Source organism: Lepidochelys kempii, chromosome 25 (genome assembly GCF_965140265.1).
Source record: "Lepidochelys kempii isolate rLepKem1 chromosome 25, rLepKem1.hap2, whole genome shotgun sequence".
NCBI lineage: Eukaryota > Metazoa > Chordata > Testudines > Cheloniidae > Lepidochelys > Lepidochelys kempii.
The window spans coordinates 14,991,923-15,013,647 of record NC_133280.1 but is presented as its reverse complement, the minus strand read 5'-3'; the positions used below and the strand labels follow the sequence as shown (position 1 = coordinate 15,013,647).

The following is a 21,725-nucleotide window of genomic DNA, read 5'->3' as shown; positions in this document are numbered from 1 at the left end:
GGGCTCAGCTTTGGGTCCTCTCTAGCCACGGGATGTAAATTCTATGGGTCAGTTGGTGTAAATGAGTATAGCTCAGGATAATACTGATTGACACCAGCTGAGGATCTGGCCCTAGCTTGCTACGTTTGGATTGTCCTGGGTTCCCGACCATCCGAGATGTCAGCAGAGCTCTCAGCTTCTGCCAAATCTGGTCTAAGGATTTATGTCAATCTCTGGGTTTGTATTAAACTCCACAAATTCTTCCCAGGATTAATCCTCCTTCTGTTTTAATCTCAAGGTACCATTACCAATAATCTATTCATGAGTCACCCGGCAGATTGCAGGAGAGAAATGGCCGAATTCGCATTTTAAAGTATCCGGCCCTGATCTGACAGCCCAGTCACCCCTGGTGTGAGCTGCTGCCACATGGGATGGGTTGTCATCTTTAAAATGTAATCAGTGCAGGGAGAGGCCCAGTGTGCGTGTATGAAGAGAGACGTGCTCTCCACCCTTCCAGGGGCTCAGCACATAAAGGCTGCTAATGAACGGGTGGCAGCGTGGGCTAGTAGATAAGGCACTGGGCTGGGAGTCAGGAGACTTTCATTCTAATCTCAGCTGTGCCCCTGACTGGCTGAGAGGCCTTGGACAGATCACTTAGCTGTCCTAGCTTCGTATCTGTTTAGAACCTAAGCTCTCTACCATAATGCAAATAAAACCTGGGCCTCTCAAACTTTTCTGTCATTGGCTAGCAGGGCTGGTGGAATCCCAACGTTGCATCTGGAGCACGGGTGCCATCAAAAATCACTGGTGCCGAAGCTGTTGCGAGGGGTTGCTGTATGCGGTTTAAATAGCAACTACGCTGCACTTCCCCAGAGCTGGTTGCAGTTTGGTGGCTGGCGAAGTGGCCATGTGTCATATCAATGTATCAGGGGACATGTCTTCTGCCTGACTAGATCAGATTCAGCAGGTGCAAAGGAATAGATAAAATGAGCTCAGAGGCCTGTTCCAGTTATAATTTCGATGATCCACTAAATAATATGAACTCTTTCTGTTCTTGTAGCCTCTTCTGTCTGAGGATCCCATGGCACTTTCCAAGCACTAACATCATGGCAGTCTTCCAGGTGTCAGTGTTATTAACCCTCCACCACAGATGGGGAAACTGAGGCACCGCGCAGTGAGGTGACTTGCCCAAAGTCACAGAGGACGTCTCAGCAGACCCAGGAAGAAAACCCAGGTGTGATTCCTTGGCCTGTATTCTGACCACACGAGCATCCTGCAATGTTAGAGCTATGAAGATATTCATACTAAGCAATTCTTCCTCTGTGGCTTTTTTAACCTGTTCTGTACACCAACAATCCTTGGAGGGAAGCCAGGATCTGTAACTCCGAATTACATCAGCTGAATTGCTTGTGCCCAGACTGAACCCAGAACCTTCTGGCTGGGATGGGTGGTGGAAGAGCAGCTGTGGGATCAATTTAACTCTCCCGCACCTCCAGCAGCCAGGCTCCTGCTGTCCTGCCAACAACCACCCCAGCCTGGTGCCTGCACAGTATGGAATCGCTTCCAAGGACATGGAGGGGCGGGGGAGAATCTAGTTTTGCAGGCAGAGGTGGCTGGTCTGCGCAGCCCCCTCCAGCAGAGCACTGACAAGGAATTCTGCCAAGCCAACCCCCATTTCCAAACCTCTGACTTGTGGGCAGAGCATGGAGCCTGTGAATTAACCTGACAATCTGCTGACCCTCCTTCTTTTATGGACGCAGGAGATAGGACACCAGGCTATGAGGATAAACTCTGCCCTAAACCTTCACCCAACACGTTACTGAACCCGAGCCAAATATTTATGCAGTTTGGCAAAGTTTGGTTCAAACTTTGTTTCTTCCGTTGTTTCTTTGTGCTCCAGGCCATGATGGGAAGCTCAGGGGGCCAGTCGATGTCCAATGGAGGCAGGGTGGTTTTTCCAGCTCCGTTTTACAGATCTGTGAAGTTTGGAGAAGCAGCCAAACTTCTAAATGCTGATTGAAACAAGCTGCAGAGGCCCAGGGTGGTGCATAGGAGTGAACACAGCAGGGTTGAGTTTGACCAAGGTAGAAATGCACCATTTTCACAGAGAAATTGACATATTTTTGGTGGCCAAAGTTCAAATGACTGTTTTATGATGTTGATTTCATGTTAAAAAAAGAAAAGAAAAAAAGGACAAATGGAGAAGGATCCAGGTCTGGCCTGTCAGGGGGTGGGGCTCATGCCTCGCAGGGGGTGCTGCAGATCAAGACTGCAGTGCATTGACAGAGGGAGGGGGAGGGAGCTGCATAGCTGGTCAGCCTGGCGGGGCATCACAGAGCTGTGTGGCTCAGGCTTGAGGGGCACCAGCAGAGCTTGGGCAGAACCCAGAACTGGAAGAGAAGCATGGCTGCAGGTGAGGGGGGACCCCAGGGCTGGGAGAGTAGGGAGATGCAGGGCAGGATTGAGAGGCCCTGGCACAGCTGCAGTGGAGGGAGCCCAGGGCTGGACTAGTAGGGGGCTGCAGGGCAGGACTGAGGGGCATGGCGGGGGGGTGAGGGGAGCCTGGGCCTGGACCAGCAGGGGGACTGTGTGTCAGCACTGACAGGCAGCAGCAGGATCCCGTGTGCAGCTCAGCCTCGCTACAGGTCAGGGATGGAGGGCAAGTGGCTTGTGCAGCAGCTCTCCCCACCCGCAGCCTTGGCTCCCCCCAGGACAACAGAGGGTGACCCTGGAGAGCCTGTGGAATGGGCGCCCGGCTCCATCCTTTCCCAGGCGCGGCTGGGACCAGGCCTCCCTGGGGTCACGCCTGAGGCCGGACACTGAAAGTGGCCTGGAGAAACCCCGCCCTGAGGAGCTCCAGCCCCCCGAGGCTTCCCTGCCTCCAAGAGTCGCCCAGGGCTGCCTGAGCCAGCGGTGATGAAGGAATTGGGGTGTCAGGGCACCAAAGCTCAGCAGACAGCGACATCTGGTGAGCAAAGTGAAGAACTGCAGCCAGCCCAGAACAAGCCCCATTGAGCCCTTGAGGTCACCACTTCGGACGCCCCATTCAGGTCCAGACGTCCCGCCAGACTTGTTTTCACCCATGCCAGACCCGGGCCGCGGGGCATTACACACCGAGTGATGGGCCCACTCCCCACCCCGGCTGGCCATTCTGCCACCACATCACTGAACTGCTCAGGTGCCAGGCCCCGAGCCGCTCAGCACCTCTGCACCCCATGCTCAGCCCTCCCGGCTGCTGCTGAACGTCCCGTGTGACAGGCCCTGGCCTCTGCCCTGGGGGCAGGGTCTGTGCTGGGCCTGAGTGCGCTGGGACATTCTGCAGCCGTGGGGCTCAGGACCCATTTGCAAACCTTGATGGCCTGTTGCCACCCAGTAAATAGATTTAGGGTAAAAACCACCTTGCTTAGTAACTCGTTCTGACCCAGGATCGATCACAGCCACGTCACTGTAATAGGTACTAAACACCACAGCGGCAGCTCCTGTCCGGTGGGGCTTGTGGGGCTCGGCTCCCCACTCTGTTGCAACCTCTGGGGTCACAGTGTCACTCAGGTTTGGCCAGGCCAAATTTGTGTGAGTGGCGTGGCGACCTGGTGCATGGGGTTCCAGGTTTCAGTTACCCAGGGCCATGAATGCCTGTCTCTTGGCTTGTACTGGGCTGTACTGCTCTGGGCACGGCAGAGCTGCTGTCCCCTTGGGCAGGCCTCTGCATCACGCACGCTGGCCGTGACACCGGCTTCACCAGCAGGGTGCTCTAACACAGAACATGCCCATCCCTTGGGACTCCTGGCTTCCAGAGCAGGCCCCCAGCTCTTCACAACACCCGTCTGTCCAGCACTAGAAAGAGAAGCAAACGGGGGTGCCAGGCTACGGCAAGCCCAGCCCACGAGGGTCTTGCTCCCATCCTGCCCCACCCCCCATGCCCTCAGCTGGGCAATAGCTGGACGCTCCCCGCTGTGTCACCCCCGGAAGTATTTGTGAGAAGTGGGGTTCGGTGCCTGCGAAATGCAGAGATGCCAGGTTACGTCCCTGGGGCTGTCCAGGGCTCTGTGTGACAGTCAAACACGCCCCGGGGCTGTCAACGCCCCGCTGGTCTCCTCTCCCCCCCCCCGCCCCCACATTCAGGTGCTGTTAACTTGATTGTGGGGGGGAGGGGGGAGAGGAGAGAGGAAACCCACCCCACTCCCCACGCACCTCACATGCCGTTCTTCCAGCCAGCGTTATCCCAGCCGCTTGGGCAATAAGATCACCCCGGGGGGCCGGACAAACCCAAATCTTTATTGGTTGAACCTGCGGCTGGATATAACATAATAAATAGAAAATAATCCAGAGTGGCACCTGAACACTGCGAATCCACGGGGGGGCAGCTCTAACGCAGACCTTCCCAGCCTGCGCTGCGCAGGGTTCAAAGGCCAGTGCCCGCCCGCGCTGGCATGCCACGGCTGTGCCCCACTGCACTGGTGCTGGCAGAAGGCTGGGAGGTGTTGACGTGGGCACGGTTAACAAGACAGACAGGAGCTTCTGAGGCACCTGCAGCTGGTCTGGGGCATTAGGAGCAGAGGTGGGGGGCAGGCGAGGGTGGGGGGGGTGCCCCTTGCTCACGGGAGCCCCAGCCCAGCTCAGAGGAACAGACCTTCCACCCAAACATGTGATTAACATGAAATCAGAGAGTTGGAGGGAAAGAGGGTAGGGATGTATTTCAAACCGAGAGAGGGAGCTCCCCGTGGGCACTCTGAGCCCAGGGGATTCTGGGGCAGGGCACCAGGGGGTCACTCCACAGGCACTCACAGCCTATGGGGTTCTGTGGCTGGGCAAAAAGGGGGCTCCCCCAAGCACTCATAGCCCATGGGGTTCTGGGGCTGGGCAAAAAGGGGGCTCCCCCAAGCACTCATAGCCCATGGGGTTCTGGGGCTAGGCAGCGAGGGGGTCACTACCCATGGGGTTCTGGGATCCCCCCGCCTCCCGCAGCACTCAGCCATGCTCTGTGGTACCACCTCCTGCCTGTGGGTGGTTGTGGCTGCAGGGGACCCCAGGAGAAAGGTACAAGTGCTTCTGAGCAGAAGAGGAGGCATGGGACAGACTGGGCCTGCCACTGCCGGTACGTACACGCAAACAGCGCGGGCGACCCCCCACCCCGGACAGCCGGCCCCACTATCTCTGCCAAACGTCCGTCACTTGCAGGCGCCGCACCGGGACGCCCCCCTGCTGCTCCTCCGCCAGCGGCCGGGACAGGACCAGCGGGTAGTGATAGGCCTTGGCATACTCGTCTCGCTGGGGCGGGTCCCCGGGCCCTCTGGGGACGTCGCTGAGGGAGGACAGGCCGCTCAGGGAGTGCTGGGGGGTGGCTGACCTGCAGCTGACCACAGGGGAGACCCGTTCGGACTTGATGCTGATGGCCTGGTGCTGGGGAGAGCTGCTGGGGGCCGGGGCTGCCTCTTCGGTGGGGAGCCCTCTGCCGGCCGCCCTGGGGAAGGAAAGAGGAGGGCGTGAGCCAGGCTGGGAGCCAGAGGGAGACTCCGAAGGAGGAAGCCACCAGGGGATCTCTCGGCCCCAAGCAGCTAGGTTGTGGCTGCTCTCGGACTCCTGCCTCCATCCCAAGGCAACCGGAACTGACCCGCTCCATTGACCAGGATTCGGAGCACTCCCTCATTGGCTGGGGTTGGGGGGTAGGGGGGGAAAGTTTGCCGATCTTTAAAAAAATGTCCTCTTATTCCTGGCTGAATTTCCCACCCTCCCCCACCCCCACCCCCCATCCCACGCAGGAAGTTGGACTGCAGATAGCCAACCCTGCAACAGCCCATCTGCTTGTGGGGGGAGGGGGCATTTCCCCCATTTAATCCCCTGGCTCAGGAATGGGGGTTGCTGACATGCTCCCACTTGGGCTTTGCACTGAGGAGCGGCTCCTCTTCTAACCAGCTGTGTGTGGGGGGCGATCCAGTTCCCTCCCTACAAGAGCCACCAGCAGGGTGACCCCACAAGCCAGGTTAGTGGGAGATCCCCTTTTGTCCCCGCCCACTTTGAAATGTCTCATGTGGCCAGCGTGCTGGCAGTGCCCGCTATTCCCCCTGGGCCGAGGTTCCCACACGCTGCCCCCCTGCAAGTGCTCCCCGGCTTCTAGCAGGAAGTTGCTGCCCATAGCAGCCCTTGCAGATAGGGGTGGCCTGTTTGTGCCCATTCTCTGGGCAGCGTTGGTGCCAGGGAGACACTGAGCTCCACCAAACATGTCTCCCCCAGCAGCCGCCAGACACTAACGACTTCCTCACTCCTGGCCGGAGCTAGATTAGAACTGGCGGCCCACGAGGTGCAACCCACTGGGGCACCAGGTTCCCAAGCGCTTCCCCCACCCACGCGCCTGGGAGAGCAGCTGGGAGCCTGGCTCAGGCGATGGGGGGCACCGTCCCCTGGGCACAGCCAGTTTTAAATAGGCTTTGCAAACATCCCGGACCTGCTGGGATAAGGTGGCAGGGGGTGTTCCCAGGAGCGGGGCTCTCCCGGAAGCTGGGGGCTCTGGAAACGAACCAATCCCTGGGCATTTTTCTCCCACCCCCAAACAGGGCCATCCGTGCCCAGCTGCGATCGCAATGGTTTGTTGGGCCCATGCCACAGAGTCGCTGCTCCCGAGGCCTGGGGCAGACGTGGGTCCAATTTCCCCCTGGGGACATCCTAGCCGAGGAGCTGGGAGCGGCTGCCCAGGCTGGGGGAGCTGTGCTGTCCTCTGCGTTCAGGGAGAGGGCGCTTGTATCTGCCAGTCCAAGCGTTCACAGCACAGCAGCCAGAGCCACCGGAAGCTGCAGCCAGCCGCTGGCGGAGCGGCCCCCTGCCAGCTCCCTCCGTTCGGCTGCCAGTGTCCGGAACACGGCTAGTAACAAACTCCCGGTGGGGAGCAGGCAGAAGGCACCAATCTCGTCACCAACCCATGCTGAGCTCCTGCCACCAGGTGGCACCAGAAGCTACAAGGAGAAGGCGCCTGCCCAGCCTGTGTCTGGGTTTTACCCTCAGAGCGGGGCTAGGGCTTCACTGGCCAACCCTCTGGGGACCTGGGACCCAGTGTTGGGAGCGGGGGAAAGGAGATGGAGGAAGAGAAATGGGGAAAGGGAGAGGGGGGATGCAGTCGTGAAGATCTAACTCCTGCACCCAGCCCTGCTGGCCCGTGGGGAGAGAGGCTGGGGAAGGGATGGGAGCCCAGGCTCCTGCCCCCAGAGAGAAGTCCCACTCAGCCCCCTAGCCGAGGCTGGGAGTTGGGCGTGGTTCTTACCCTAGTGGCAGGTGCGCGGAGGCTGCCATGTCTCTGTGGTGCTGCCAGGAGGCAATGGCGTTGGGCTGGAGGTAGCCAGGGTGCGAGGAGGCCTCGCCGGGCCCGTACTCTGCCAGTGAGAAAGCAGACGGACATCAGGAGGAGAAGGGCTAACGGGTGAAAGTGGAGGGACCTCCGTGTCCACAGCCAGTTTACACCTGCTGTGTCGTTTACACCAGGACTGAGCCCATGGGAGAGATTCCAGGGGCACGGGGCTCCCATCTGGCCATTTGGGGGTGCCTGGCTCCCTTCCCCAGGGTGTCCAGCAGCCACTGCAGGCTGAGGTCATGCAGTGAGTGAGGAGCACAAACCAGCTCAGCTCTGGGACGGGGATTCCCTGCAGGGTCATGGGCGACCCAGATCCGAACTGCAGCCCCTGGCAAGGTGTGGGGAGACATCTAGGTACTGGGTGAGCGGGGGCGTCAGGCTAGGAGCTATCCACCAGGGCCTACCTGCTTGGCTTGAGGAGAGGAAGGGGAAGCCCCCTAGCCCATGGGCTGGTATGCTGCCGTTGCCGGTGGGCAGCACTGGGCTCACCGTCTGCAGGCCAGGGTAGAGCGATCGCTGCTGAGACAAACAAGCATCCTCTGTTCAGGCTTCCAATAAACACCCCGCTCGGGTCCTTCCCCAGCTCCCCTCCACGCCACTCTGACCCCTGGCCCGCGATCGCTTCCCTCCTGAATGGCCGAGTGTTTTCCTCCATCCCCTCCCATTTCACCCCCCCGGAAACGTCCAGTGTGCATGGGTGTGCAAGGCTGTGTGAGAATGCATGGGTTACTGGGCAGGTGCGTGACCATGTGCGTGTGAGCTTGTGTGAGCATGACTGGGCACGTGTATCTGGCTGTGCAGACAGGCCTGTCTGCATGCATGTGGCTGGGTGAGTGTGCAACTTGCATGTGTGTGCCAGATGGTGTGTGTGCCTGCACATTGTGAGTGCAAATGAGTGAGTGTGAACTACGTCCCCAAACTCTGGGCTATTTCAAAGCCACGGTTTCATCACTGACCCTCTTCACCCCCAGAGCTCCAAGCTCCCCATAGAAGGGGCTGCCGGGCAGAGATCTGTTTTTTTCCCAAGGGAGCCTTGCTCCTTCCCCCTCCCGCTTCCCCCAGTACAAACCAAGAAACTGGGGATCCCTAAACTACCTGCAAAAGGAGTGCTCGGCCCCCTTACCCCCTATGCACACCCTACGCTCTGACTCCTCTGCACCCTGTGGGGCAGGTTCTCCTCTCACTCATCTGCCCAGTGCTGCTGCAATCCACCCATGGAGCGACTCCGGATTTACCCCCTGGCAGAGCTGCAGCCTGGCTGGAGCATCGTGAGATCTCAGAACAGTGTCCTCCTCCTGTTAACCCTTCCCTCTCCACTACCCCCTTGACAACCTTGTGCTGCTCCTCCTAAACCCAACCCGGGAGCCTTCTGCAGTGCCAGCCAGGGGCCCTGCTGCCTGGATGGTGGGGGAAGCTGGAGCACAGTGGGCAGCTCTCAAGGGATTTCATGTATTAAATACAGCCTCTCACAGGCATCTGTATTTCGGAAGGACCCTTCCTAGACCCTCGTCACCAGACGCACCGAGTGTGTCACTTACCGCTGATGTCAGATTACTCCTGGCGCTGGACAAACTGCTGTGGACATCCATCCTGCGGCCTTCTGCCCCTAGGTAGAGGGGGGGAGGGGTCTTGGTAGCCAGGGCTCGGTTCAGGTTGCCATGGGAGAAGAGAGGGTAGCCGAGGCCTAGGCAGGGAGAAGCAGGCCAAGGTTAGTGCATCTGGGAAGCACTGGGGTGAGAGCCCAGCTCAGGGAATGGCAGGTGAATGCACTGGAGTCTGAGATAAGGCACAGCATAGCTGCGAGCCCCCCTCTGGGTATGTACAGCGCCTGGCACAGTGCGCTTTCTTTCCTATGCATAGTCATAAGGATAACACGCCTTGAGGCAAATTCACCCTTCAGAAGTGGGATCGAGTGCACTGGAGGCGACGACCTTGTTCGTGGGGCATGGCCAGAGAGATCTCCTTCCGAGCAGGGTCGTGTTTAATTCATAGCTACTTTTCTATGTCCCCAGCTGTCGTCACACCCAACCTCCACCAGAGAAGAGATGCCACTTGAGCAGGAGGATTGGTTACAAAACAACCTAGGAAGGTGGCAGAGCTGCCAACTCTGGTGTCTCGCAAGACGTGGTGGTTTTCTTAAAGCCCCAGCTCTGGGAGTCAGGGGATTAGGTGAGGCTCTCAGCTTTCCTTAAAAAATATAAAATGTCTAGCCCTGCTGTCTGTGGAGAGAAGCTGGGAATTGTGACCCAAGCGCAGCCCAAGGGCTCAAAGAGAGAGAACACTCCCCAAACCCTGAATCACTGCTTGAAAAGTCTCACGATTTTTAAGCCAATCTCATGATTCATCATTGTTGGATACTTGGGGTTAGTGATAAAGGGGCTGGCACAAGGAGCCCAGGCAGGACTTCAGTAGTGCCCAGACCCCGTGCCAGGCCTCTTTACAGAGGTGAACGTCACCCTTGGAAAGCAAAGGATTCTGGGAGTCTCAGTCCAGATAGCAGAAGTGACGCCCAGGCCCTTTGGGAGGAAGCGGATGCCGTCTCTTGGCCGAGCCAGGTCGGAAAGCCCTGAGTTCCTGGAGCGGCGCCTGAAAGCAGGGCCACTCATCTAAGAAGTGTGTGTGAGGGGAGGGAGGTGGGAGCTTGGCGGAAACCTCCTCTGCTTCTGTGACTGCAAACCCACTTCCTGAGAGAGGCCGGGCCCCGGGGCTCCTCCGAGCAGCACTGCACCTGGTCTGTGGCCGGGACACCAGGGTCAGGTGTGGGGGACATGACGCCGCCAGCAAGGAACGGAAACGATTTGCTAAAGTGGGCCCGGCTGCTGGGCTCTGAGCCTGGGACTTGCAGCCCTGCTCAGCGGGCAGCACTCATGCCAGGCTGGTACTACATCCCCATGGCAGGAATTCCCAGGATCTTTGCTTCCCAAGGGTGGCAGCCCCCCCGTCCAACACACGCAGACGTAGAATGGGCAACAGTGCTGCTCCCTGCCGCCCATTCCTCCTCGCCCCCCGTGAGCTCCGCACCCAGGGCTGCTTTGGGAGCTGCTACCCACTCTGCACCCGTTATCTCACCCGCCGAGGAGCGATGGAGCCCTGCAGTGGCGGAGGGCGTCACTCCCTGCGCATCTCCCACAAACACCCTGATTCCCCGCTGGCCCCAGGGCAGACAAACACATGGGAAGATGGAGAGAGCTGCTCTCAGGAACAGAGGGCAGCAGGAGCCAGGGTGAACCCCCCATCAGCTGCCCCCACAACCAAGGCAGAGGAGAGGGTCTCAGGTGCAGCAGGGCCCCGCTCTCACGGCTGGTTGACAGGCTCTGGGGGTCTCAGTCCAGCACCCAGGGACAAGAATCCACATCACATAGGCCCCCCTCATGACTGTCCTCTTGGCTGGCAGCCCCAGCGCAGAGGCCAAGGGCTGGCTGGGCCCCTCCAGACCGGGGCCAAGGGCTGGCAGGGCGGCGTGGGGAAAGTGCAGCGCGATCCGGCCCAATCAGCGACCCCGCCACAGGCCGGGTGGTTGGAAACCTCCTCCTCGGCGCACATTACATCAGACCTCCCCGCACGCAGCGAGGGCCCTGCACAGATCACACAAGCCCCGCCCACGGAGTTCGGGCTCCAGCATTACGTGACCGCAGCAAAGCCACATGTTACCCACCAACACCCTTGTCACCCACCCCCCTTTCCCCTCACCCCCACGCCCGGGGAGTTTCCACTGGTCAGCCTCAGTCATTTTTTCCAGCCGACAGTCACTTCCAAGCCCGACTGTACTGAGAGCAGCTGAGGTTTCCATCTGTCCCCCACCCTGCCCTGCTTACCCCTCTGAGCTGGGGAAAGGGGCCAAGGGGAACCGAAGATCCTGATTGCAGGGCACATTTCAAACCCCCCCAAAATGCAGGGGAGCTGGGAAATGCCCATCACCATCAGAAATGCATGCGCGTGTGAGCGGGCATGTGAGCGCGCGTGCACGCGTGTGAGCGGGCATGTGAGCACGCGTGCACGCGTGTGAGCGGGCATGTGAGCGCACGTGCACGCGTGTGAGCGGGCATGTGAGCGCGCGTGCACGCGTGTGAGTGGGCATGTGAGCACGCGTGCACGCGTGTGAGCGGGCATGCAGGTGAGTGTGAGTGTGCAGGTGGGTGCTTGTTCATGTGCATGCCTGTGAGTGTGCATAAAATCAGCACTTATGACTCAGCAAAACACAGGAAGCAGCTGTATGGAGTGAGACGGGGCCATTTTTACAGTCGCTTTGCAGGCTCTGACGGCACCTTAGCCCATCCCTGCTGTCCACTCTTTGAGCTCGTTGATTACCCAGGAGAAGCTACAGTAATAAACACTCTGCATGTCCCTAGCGCCTTCCAGCTCAGGATCCCCCAGCGCCCTGCAGAGGTCAGGATTACAGCCAGGCGGAAAAGTTCCAACAAAACACTTTGTCCTCGGAACCTGCCGGTTTGTCAGAATCAAACCGTTTAACGGAGCTGGTTCGATTTCAGCAATGTTATAATGGAAACTGGCTGGGCTTCTGCGAGCTCACCTGCCTGGCTCCTCAGCAGCGCTCCTGGCAGCCTGACAGCAAGCGGACACTAGAAGGCCTGGAAGCCTGATTCTCATGCTCACGGCTTCTCAGCAGTCTGGGCTTCCAGGCCATCCAGGGTCGGTGACTCCCAGGTAGCCAGCCAGGCAGACGCCGCAGCCAGGGCTCCACTCCCCTTTCACAGAGAATTCCAACATTTTTGGCTTTTGTTGCAAAATCGAATGAAACCAGATTCCAAGATATTGAAATCCCCCACACAGTGGAATGACTGCTCTCCGCCCGAGGCAGGGTCGTGATCCCCCAAGGTACAGACGGGGAAACCGAGGTGCAGAGGGAGACGAGATTCGCATACGATCGCATAGCAAGTCAGTGGCAGAACTGGGAATAGAACCCAAGAGTCCTGACTACAGAGCCCCGGCTCCTCTAACCGCTAGACCATGACACCCTTGGGTTTGACCAGCTACTTTAACCAGGGGAGATCCAGGCCCTGGGCACTCGGCCGTTTCCACAGGCCACCGCAGAAGGGCAAAGACTGGGTAACACTCACTGGGTGTTGGCTCCTTCGTCAACCTGAAGGCGGCTGTGTTGAGCAACCCAACACTCAAGTGCTGCCTCTAGAAGCCAAACCACGTCCCCCGGATTCCATGGCTGAGCCCCGCCCCCACAACCCCCAGATTCTGTGGCCGAGCACCCCCTCCCCCCCACAACCCCCGGATTCCGTGGCTGAGCCCCACTTCCTCTGCCCGTGCTTGGCCACCCGGGGAGAACACACCTGGAGGCAGTGGCCCCGGGGAGCGCCCCGAAGGCTGGCCGTGCCTGGGAATCGCTGACTTGAACGCAGGCAGGCGGCTCTGGTGCTGCGGGGACCCGTTGGCACTGCTGAGCCCTCCGTCGCTCCCAGAGGGCGGTGTGCCCGCGTAGGCTGCTTCGTGGCTGGGCAGAGGGGCTGACGACTGGAAAGGGAGAGCAGGGACGTGGGGGTCACAGTGGGGCCCGTGGGGGAGGGGATCACCTTGCCAGGCAGCCCCGGTGGGTGGGGGAAGGGCAATGAGTGGATCTTTGCCATGCCAAGGCATCGCCATGGTCTCAATCCCATGCAGGGAACGGGGATCCGGCCACTCACGTAGAGCCTGGGCCGCGCCACCGTCAGGTCCATCCCCTCGTTCAGCTTCCGGACCTTCTCCATGGGGTCCAGCCCTTCGTCCAGCTCCAGCTCCTGGCTTTCCAGCCCCAGGCCCTTCCGCTTCAGCGTCTGGCAGGGAAGGAGCCTGTGAGCGAGGAGGCCCAGCAGGGATTCCCTTGGCAGGCAGAGTGGGGGGAAAGTGCCCAGGGTCTCCTCGCCCTGCCCCTCCCCACTCCCACTACTGCCCCCTCGCCCTGCCCCACCCCTCGCTTTGCATTCTCCTCACAGCTTCCTTCCCCCCAGACCCTGGCACAGATACAGCAGCTGCCCCCTCACCCACTCCCTGCACACTCAGGCTTTGCCTTGGGGCAGGAGGGACATGTGGGGCACAACTGTGTCCTTCCCTGCCTGCCCCATTGCAGTTGCGTCTCCAAGGCCCTCTCCCCACCTGGCCTCTCGGCTGGGGCTGCCAGCAAGGGGTTGGTCAGTTACTGCCAGTGGTCATCTGTCTGCTAGGATCTAGGCTGAGACCTTGCAAAACCCGTTTCATGCAGAGGCTGCTCAGCAGCTGCCTGCCGGGCCAGCTTGGCTGCTTTGCCTTTCTAATTGCCCTGGAACCAGCATCAGTTCTGCCCTGCAGCCCCCTGCGAGCCCAGGTGGTGTTACCTCCAGGATGTCAGAGTTGGTGCGGCTCTCGTGCGGCTCGCTGTACTCCGTGTACTTGAGCAGCACCTTGTCCATGTCGGTGCTGGCGTACTGGAAGAGGCGGTTGGTGCTGTTGAAGATGATGAGGGCGATCTCGCAGTCACACAGCACGCTCAGCTCGTAGGCCTTCTTCATCAGCCCGAACTTGCGCTTGGTGAAGGTCACCTGAGGGGCGGGCACAGGGCTCAGGGCAAGCACAAGGCACCAGAGCGCCGGCCCTGCAGACTGCTGCACTGGACTGGCCTCCAGACTGACACCCGCGTAACTCCCCTGACATGAGTGGGGTCACACCAATGCCCCCCTGCCGGGACGCAGTGGCAGGACGTATTTCTCCGAGTGCTTGGGGCCAGATTCGCAGGTGCTGGGCACCCCTTCCACAGACCTCCACTGCCACGTAGGCATCTCGGCCCCCGCTGCTCCTACTGGGACGCAGGCACTCAGTGGCCTGACGCCCAGCGTGGGAAGCGCGTCTGAAAATCTGGCCCTGTGCGTGTGTGGCTGACAACACAGGACCCGCCGTCAGCTGGGAGTATAATTAGCACCGACCTCAGAGCACTGAGAACTAAATTCGGCGCTCGGCGCTTAGCCTGAGCCTCCCCTTGGTAAGTGCTGCACACACCCCCAGCGTGTCCAGTTTGCACAACTGCTGTGACCACCCACACATGCACGCACACACAGCACTGCCATGCTAGGACAAAGGGCGTATTTTTACCAAGCCTTAGAAAAACGGTGGTAAGATCCTAGTGTAGACGAGGCAGTTTGCCGCGCTAGCAGGGTGAGGCAAGCCCTAGGGGGAAGGGTGGCTTTATCCCACGCAGCAATGGGTGTGGGACCTGCAGACTTCTCCTCACTAGGGTGGTCCCGGGGGTTAGTGACCACGGGTTGGCTGTCACACGGCCAGAACACACCCTTTGTCCTAGAGCAGCCAAGTCCCCGTATCATCCCGGCCTGGCTACAACACGTCCCTCTGTGCACAGATGCACCGAAGGGGGCAGCAATGGCTTCCGCAGCCCGTTCTAAGAGCTGACATGCTCTCAGTGGATCAGAGCTCTAGAGAGCATGGGCATTGCCAATTGGAGTCTGCAAATCGGCATTTTCCAACAAAACCTCGTTTCACTGAAAAATTCCCAAGCAGCTCGAACCTTGGGCGCGGTTCTCCACCGCCCTGCTCCTTGTGTAGCCATTTATACCAGTGACGGGGGAGCCTTTCGCACCCACCTGGCGCTGGGGTAAATGACCGTGAAGGACTGGGGCCGCTGAGGTGCAGCTCTTTCAGTTAAGCAGATGAGCTTCTGGGTGTCTATCTGCACCAGCCCTCACCCAGAACGGACAGTGTCCTCTGGGAGAATGCAGCCCGGCAGAACCTGGAGCAGCCACGCCCAACGAAAGGGCTAAATTAGTGCCCCTCCTGCTAGCCAGCTGCTGCTGGTGGCTTCTCAGCGCCATTATAAATATCGTCTCTCATTAGGTACACAACTGAGCTCTCTGGGAGGTGTTCTCCAGACGCCGCTCTGGAATAGCATTGGTGGCACGGTGCCCACTGCCTTGGAACTGCCAGGCAAACCTCTGCCCCGTGGCATCACTGGCTCTCGTGCTGCCTGCAGCTTTTATGGACCTCAGGTCACGTGAGCAAGGGTGACCCGGCATCAGCTGCGGCCACGCACGCTGCATGCTCCTCACAGCGCTCGAGGAGATGCATCACATCAATGGCTGTCATAACGACCCGGGGCACATCCTGGGCCAACCCTCCGTAACACGCGACGGGCAAGAGGCTGCAGTGCATTGGGAATAGCCTTTGGAGGCTGCTACCACTAGGTCGCTGGGTCAAGCCCAGCCCCAGGCTGAGGAACTGGCTGGCTCAGGGCACTGTGGTGGGCTACACAGCACATCTCCCCGTGACTCCAATCCTGCTCACGGTTGGTAGGGATTGGACATTGCCCCTGTCTGATGGTCTTGGGTCTAGTTGCCAAATGAGCGTGCAGAGTCCATGCTAATGCAAGACTGAGCATCTCATTGGGGGTTCCTGCCGGGCAAGGCTGGAGGCTCAGTGCCTAAGGGATGCAGTGCAGGAGCAGTTTACTCTGCCTCTGTGCGCGCTACATTTCCAGAGCCAACAATCTTGCACCTTTCCCCACCGTTGAATCCAAACTCCTTTGCCCAACCTCCGGTGTTTCCCAGACCAGTTTCTGGATGGGCCCTGGGGCTGGGGATTACCTGACGGTTGCGCTGGTCCAAAATTCGACTAATCTGTATTTTTTTCCGGCCCATTTTTCACTGCTTGTTTTGAGGGGATGCTGGAATAGAGAAAGAAATGGTTACTGATGCATCTGCATTGATAGCAGCCCACTGAGCGTTAGACCAGGCTTTGCAAATAGTGCTAAGAACCACAGGATCCAGGTTTCTGAGCCTACCATCATTGGGCCATGAGGTGGGGGCTCGGATCTAAATCCAAACCTGACCTGGGTGGAGAAGGTGATCCTGGGGTTAACACAGCTCTCCAAGAGAGCCAGTTCCTAGGCCGAGATGCTTTGGATCCATTCGCTTCTGGGTTGGAGGCCTAGAATGCTCTGCCAAGCACCAGAGCGAGCTGGCAATGGAGTTCACAAAAGGACATTTTCAGGGGGGAAAATCACTTTTGATGAAATTTTTCAATGAAAAAACAGAATCCAAACCAAAAATGATTTTCAGCTAATCAAAAACTTGAAAACTTTTCTTGGGGAATTTTGACAAAAAATATTTCATTTTTCAAAATGCCCATAAAAATCATTGGCAATGTACAACCAGCGGCGTCAATCCCTCTACCCCACAAGGTGAGGGTCTCCAAGGGGGTCTCGCTGAACTCCACCCAATGCCTGTTGACATTCAATGGGACTTGGACACCTAACCTCCCGAGGCAGTTGAAAATGCCTTATTAACCCAGAGTCCCCAGAAGAGGGAATCTTTGCATTTCAAAACTCCAGCCCCAGTGTAGAATAGCAGTGTGCTTCCTCTTGAGCTGCACCAGATAATCTGCTGCAGCTTTTTATTACTGACTCCCGAGTCTAGGTTATTTGGAGAACGGTTACAGAGGAACACTGACCTGGCTGGGGGGAGGGGGGGGTTCTCCACAGGACAAAGGGGACGTTTTTAGGTTGCGGCGGGGGATGGGGGGGCGGAGGGGGTTTACAATTTTTTTTAAGCAACTTTTTTTTTTTTTTTTTCACATACAGACTAAATTTGACCTCAGACATGTTCAGGTCAGGAAGTGGTTGCATGAGAAGTTGTAAAATGCAAACCACCCACTTCTTTCATTGTGTGTGTTTGTTAGACATGTGGGGGGGGGGATCAGGAAGGCAGAAGAGAGAAAGACCCCAAATCTCCCTGCTGCCCCAAAGAACAGGGACCCTTTTCTTCTTTCATATCCCCCTTAGGATATGACTAACTCCTGCAGGACTCCTGGGTCCTGAAATCTTGTCAATTCCATTAAGTAGGTCCCTGGTACTGACCCTGGTGTGAGTTGACTCCAGTGAAGGTCCTGGCCCACGCTAAGAAATCGACTTGTTGCGATGATGAATCCCCACGAAGTTGTGCTGAAAGTGGCCAAAGTGCTAGTGTACACAGGACCAAACCAGTTTCAGCTCTGGCTCCATGGGCCCAATGGCAGCCAGTTGGCTTGAGCTGAAGTAAAAGAGGTGTTGCAAGTATCCCTAACAAGCCCCCGGCCTCCACATGCAGCAGCTGCTAGGAGCGTTGGTTGTAGCAGCTGGTCATGACCCCGGGGGGGGAGGGCAATAGTGCAGGTCATGACAGTCTCATATGCAAACTAGGGAAACGAGGTGTAGATCAGTGGCTCTCAACCTTTCCAGACGACTGTCCCCCTTTCGGGAGTCTGATTTGTCTTGCGTACCCCCAAGTTTCACCTCACTTACAAACTATTTGCTTACAAAGTCAGACACAGAAATACAAAAGTATCACAGCACCCTATTACTGACAAATTGCTTCCTTTCTCATTTTGACCATAGAATTCTAAAATAAATCAACTGGAATATAAATATTGTCCTGACATTTCAGTGCATAGTCTACAGAGCAGTATCAACAAGTCAACGTCTGTCGGAAATTTTAGTCTGTCCTGACTTCTCTAGTGCTTGCTTTGTAGAGATGTTGTAAAATTAGGCAAGTATCTAGTTGCGTTGATGTACCCCATGGAAGACCTCTGTGTACCCCCAGGGGTACGTGTGCCCCTGGTTGAGAACCACTGGTCTAGATGAAATGACTATAAGGTACGAGTGGAAGTGGTTGAAAGACACTCAAAGAATAGGTTTCAGAGTAGCAGCCGTGTTAGTCTGTATCCGCAAAAAGAACAGGAGGACTTGTGGCACCTTAGAGACTAACCAATTTATTTGAGCATAAGCTTTCGTGAGCTACAGCTCACTTCATGTAGCTCACGAAAGCTTATGCTCAAATACATTTGTTAGTCTCTAAGGTGCCACAAATACTCAAAGAGTAGTTATCCACAGTTCACTGTCAAACGGAGAGGGGTATCTGGTGGGGTGCTGCAGGGGTCGGGCCTGGCTCTGGTACTACTCAATACCTCCATTAATGACTTGCATAACGAAGTGGAGATTATACTTATAAAATCTGTGGCTGACACCAAACTGGGAGGGGTGCAAGCAGTTTGGAGAACAGGATTAGAATTCAAAATGATCTTGACAACTTAAGAGAAATGTCTGAAATCAACAAGATGAAATTCACTTCACTTAGGAAGGAAAAATCAAACGCACAACTACAGAATGGCTGGGTTGTCACACTTCTGAAAGGGAGCTGGGGGTTACAGTGGATCACAGATTGAATATGAGTCAGCAATGCAATGCAGCTAGGAGAACATCTGATATTCTGGGGTGTATAACAGATGTGTTAGATGTGAGACATGGGAGGTCTGCTCGGCACTGCTGGGGTCCTGTGTCCAGTTCTGGGCTCCACGCTTTAGGAAAGATGGGGATAAACTGGAGAGAGTTTAGAGGAGAGCAACAAAACTGATAACAGGGTAAGAAATCTGCCCTCTGAGGAAAGGCTAAAAACCCTGGGCATGTTTAGTCTTGAGAAAAGAAACCTGCTGGGGGGAGCAGAGAACAGTCATCAAATCTGTGAAGGGCTGCTATACAGGGGACAGCGATCAATTGGTCTCCACGCCCACTGAAGGCAGGACAAGGAGCAATGGGCTAATCTGCAGCAGGGGAGATTTAGGTTAGACATTAGGGAAATGTTCTAACTCTCCGGGTCATTAAACTCTGGACCAGGCTCCCCAGGGAGGTGGTGGAATCCCGTCACAGGAGGTTTTTTAGAACAGGTTGGACAAACCCCTGTCAGGGCTGGTCTAGGGTTACTTGGTCCTGCCTCAGCGCAGGGGGCTGGGCTCAGTGACTTCTCAAGGTCCCCTCCAGCCGGATATTTCTATGATTCTAGGTCCAGCTGAATCGGTGCTACTTGTGGGGGTTTTCAGCATGGCCAGGAAGCCATGAGCTTCCCAACTTCCCTAGTTCAGCTGTTTCTTCCATCCCACAATATTACACCTCCCACGAGACCCTGAGCACTACGGGAGAGGAGCTGCAGGAGTCCCAGAATACTATACGGCTATACAACAGTCTGGGGACAGACCCAGCAAATCCCTCAGTGCTGGGACCCGCTATACCACCATGGGGCAAGCAAACCAGCCAGAGTGGACCAGCTCTCCCCAAGTGGGGGAAGGAGTCTGTGCATGCTGACCTGCTGCTAACCCCAGGGGATAGGGTGGAGGGAAACCGACAGAGAAAGGACCAGGGTGCAGCTGGCAGGAAGATACTTGGAGGCAGGGATTCTTGTATTCATTTCTTCCAGGCATCTCCAAACCTTCCTTCCTATTTTGGATTTAGACCTGGGTCAGTTTGGGCTTGAGAGCTGTGTACAGAAACTCCCCAAACCTCCTCAGTCTGACCCTCGATCTGGGGACCTCTGCAGGTTGCTCCCAGGCCAGAACTCCCAGGGGAATGGTCCTTTGTTGAAGCATCCATAGCTCTGCTCCCAGCTCCCCAGAGGCACTGTGCAGAAAATCCACCCATGCCCCCTTCCCCTGAATGCAGCGACTGGGACTTTTCCCAAAGCTCTGGGTGGGGTGGAAATGCTGGGGCTGGCTCATCCCACACCACCCTTCATTCACTCGAATGCCATTTCTCATCCTGCTTCCTTCTCACAAGCCCTGGCCATTTACCCTCTTCCTCGGCTGCTATATTTAGCTGATCAAAACTAATTTTAATTTATGGAAGGAAATTATGCTGTAGTTCCCACGACCCGACTGCCATTCTATGTCCTCAGCCCACGCATGACATGAAGGTATGCCCAGGGTGACGAGAATACCTCAGCGCTAGGGACCTCCGGCTCCGGTGGGAAGGGACTTACCGGAAAAAGTCAGATATTCCCTGGTGAAAACTTCAGGAGGTTTCCCAACTTACTTCTGCTTGCGAAGGGCGAAGGGACCTGGCTTTCAGTAGCCCTGCCTGGGTGCAATTGCTTGCACTGGTGAAAAGCAAGGGTGCAGGGCCAGGAGTGGTGGCCTTTTACATCCAGGCTGCGCAGGATGCAAGGCCGTGGGGAGTCAGGCCCTCAGAGCAGGTCTAGGCTAGTGACACTGCACTGCGGTTCAAACACTTACTGCAGACGCAGCTCACTCCAATGCTACATGTCCCCTTCTGAGCCAAGTCATTGAGGTGCAGGTCTGTTGCAGCCTCCTGTGGCTAAGCTTAAGGCTGATTGGCCAAACTGGTGGCCATTACATAGACACGTTATATTTGTTCCCAGTGGGGCTTGCACCAGCATGACTCACGGTGTCCTCGCTTGCACTACTGCAGTGCATTTGCACCAGGAGAATGGCGTTGGCATAGCCACACCAAGGCAATCAATCCCACGATAAACGAGGGACTCAGATCCTGCACAAAGCTACTGAGTCTGGCATGTTTATTCTCGTGCCATTGCTTGGGGTCACCTCATCATATTGATTTTCAAAGGGAACCTGCAGAGTTATAAACAGAAGAGCCCACAGAAGAGCCCACCCCTCAGCCAGAGAACCAGCAGGGGAAGGACACAAGAGGAGGCAAAGCCACTAGGTTATAAGCTCCACAAGCCGGGTGCTTGTAAACTCCGTAAGCCCCATCCCCAGCCAAACAATCCTCCTCTCCTACAGAGCTGGTCAGCTCCGGAGACCCGGAGGAGTTTATATGCTCGGCATGCTCCTGGCTCTCCATTCCTATCACCGTCAGGGTCTAAATATGCTTTTGGGCCAAAGGCACAGGGTAAAAAACCCTCCACAGTGAGTGGGTCCAGTTCCAAGCCCCGTTCCTGCCAGCACCTACAAACACTCAGGAGGGATCACTCTGGTGGCATCTGCGGAGAGGTGGCAAAGGGCCCCTCTGACATCAGAGAGCATCTGGCCTGGAGATCTAAAGTAACAGCAGCTAATTAATTCTCCCCCCTCACCCAAGGGCTTCCTCTCTCCCCTCACTTAATCCTGTGTGTGCTGGTCCCTCCTTCCTCCCCTATCAGACTGCATCTGCCCCTCCGCCCTTCGAGCCAGTGGGTCACTTTAACACAGGCTCAGGCAGGCCAGAAGCTATAAGGACACAGGGGACGGCTTGGGAGGAGTGGGCTATCTAAGCATCAGGGGGCAGAGCCATTGCTGAGCCAGTACAGGGTAGAGGGGATGCAGTTTGTGACGCCAGAGTCAGCGGCTGGTAGCGCAGACTAAAGCAGCCTCGAGGCTGCCCTAAGTTGCCCCCCTGCTGCACTGGCTCCCTGTGGGGCTTTGCAAGACTGCACCAGCCCCAGCATGAAGGTCCACCCCACTCTTGCCTCCTCCAGCTTCTCCTCTACATGCAAACTCTCCACCCCAGCATGCCCACTGTGCCCTGGGCTGCTTGCCTCAAGCCCCGAGCCTAGCCGGTATACAGGGACAAGACGACCACCAGAAATCAGGTCCCAGGCTTGAGCTGCCCAGCCTCCCTGGACCCAATGTTCTATTCCTAGTAGGGCCAGCTCAGAGG

The 21,725-nt window shown here is 57.1% G+C and overlaps 1 protein-coding gene across 7 annotated transcripts in view; it reads right to left on the bottom strand.

Moving 5' to 3' along the window:
- MEF2B (myocyte enhancer factor 2B) overlaps positions 1-21,725 on the bottom strand; it is a 79,196-nt gene that overhangs the window by 6,886 nt on the left and 50,585 nt on the right. For 5 of the 7 annotated variants that reach the window (XM_073324625.1, XM_073324626.1, XM_073324629.1 and 2 more), the window contains exons 2-9: positions 15,892-15,971; positions 13,639-13,842; positions 12,973-13,101; positions 12,622-12,802; positions 8,857-9,002; positions 7,723-7,837; positions 7,232-7,340; positions 4,171-5,440 (exon numbers count right to left, since the gene is read on the bottom strand). In XM_073324625.1, coding sequence (XP_073180726.1) covers positions 5,128-5,440; positions 7,232-7,340; positions 7,723-7,837; positions 8,857-9,002; positions 12,622-12,802; positions 12,973-13,101; positions 13,639-13,842; positions 15,892-15,945 — 1,251 coding nt within the window. In that variant the 5' untranslated portion in view covers positions 15,946-15,971 and the 3' untranslated portion in view covers positions 4,171-5,127. Of the gene's footprint in view, positions 1-4,170; positions 5,441-7,231; positions 7,341-7,722; positions 7,838-8,856; positions 9,003-12,621; positions 12,803-12,972; positions 13,102-13,638; positions 13,843-15,891; positions 15,972-17,162; positions 17,321-21,725 lie in introns of those variants that run through there. The other 2 variants (XM_073324628.1, XM_073324631.1) reach the window with 2 other exon arrangements.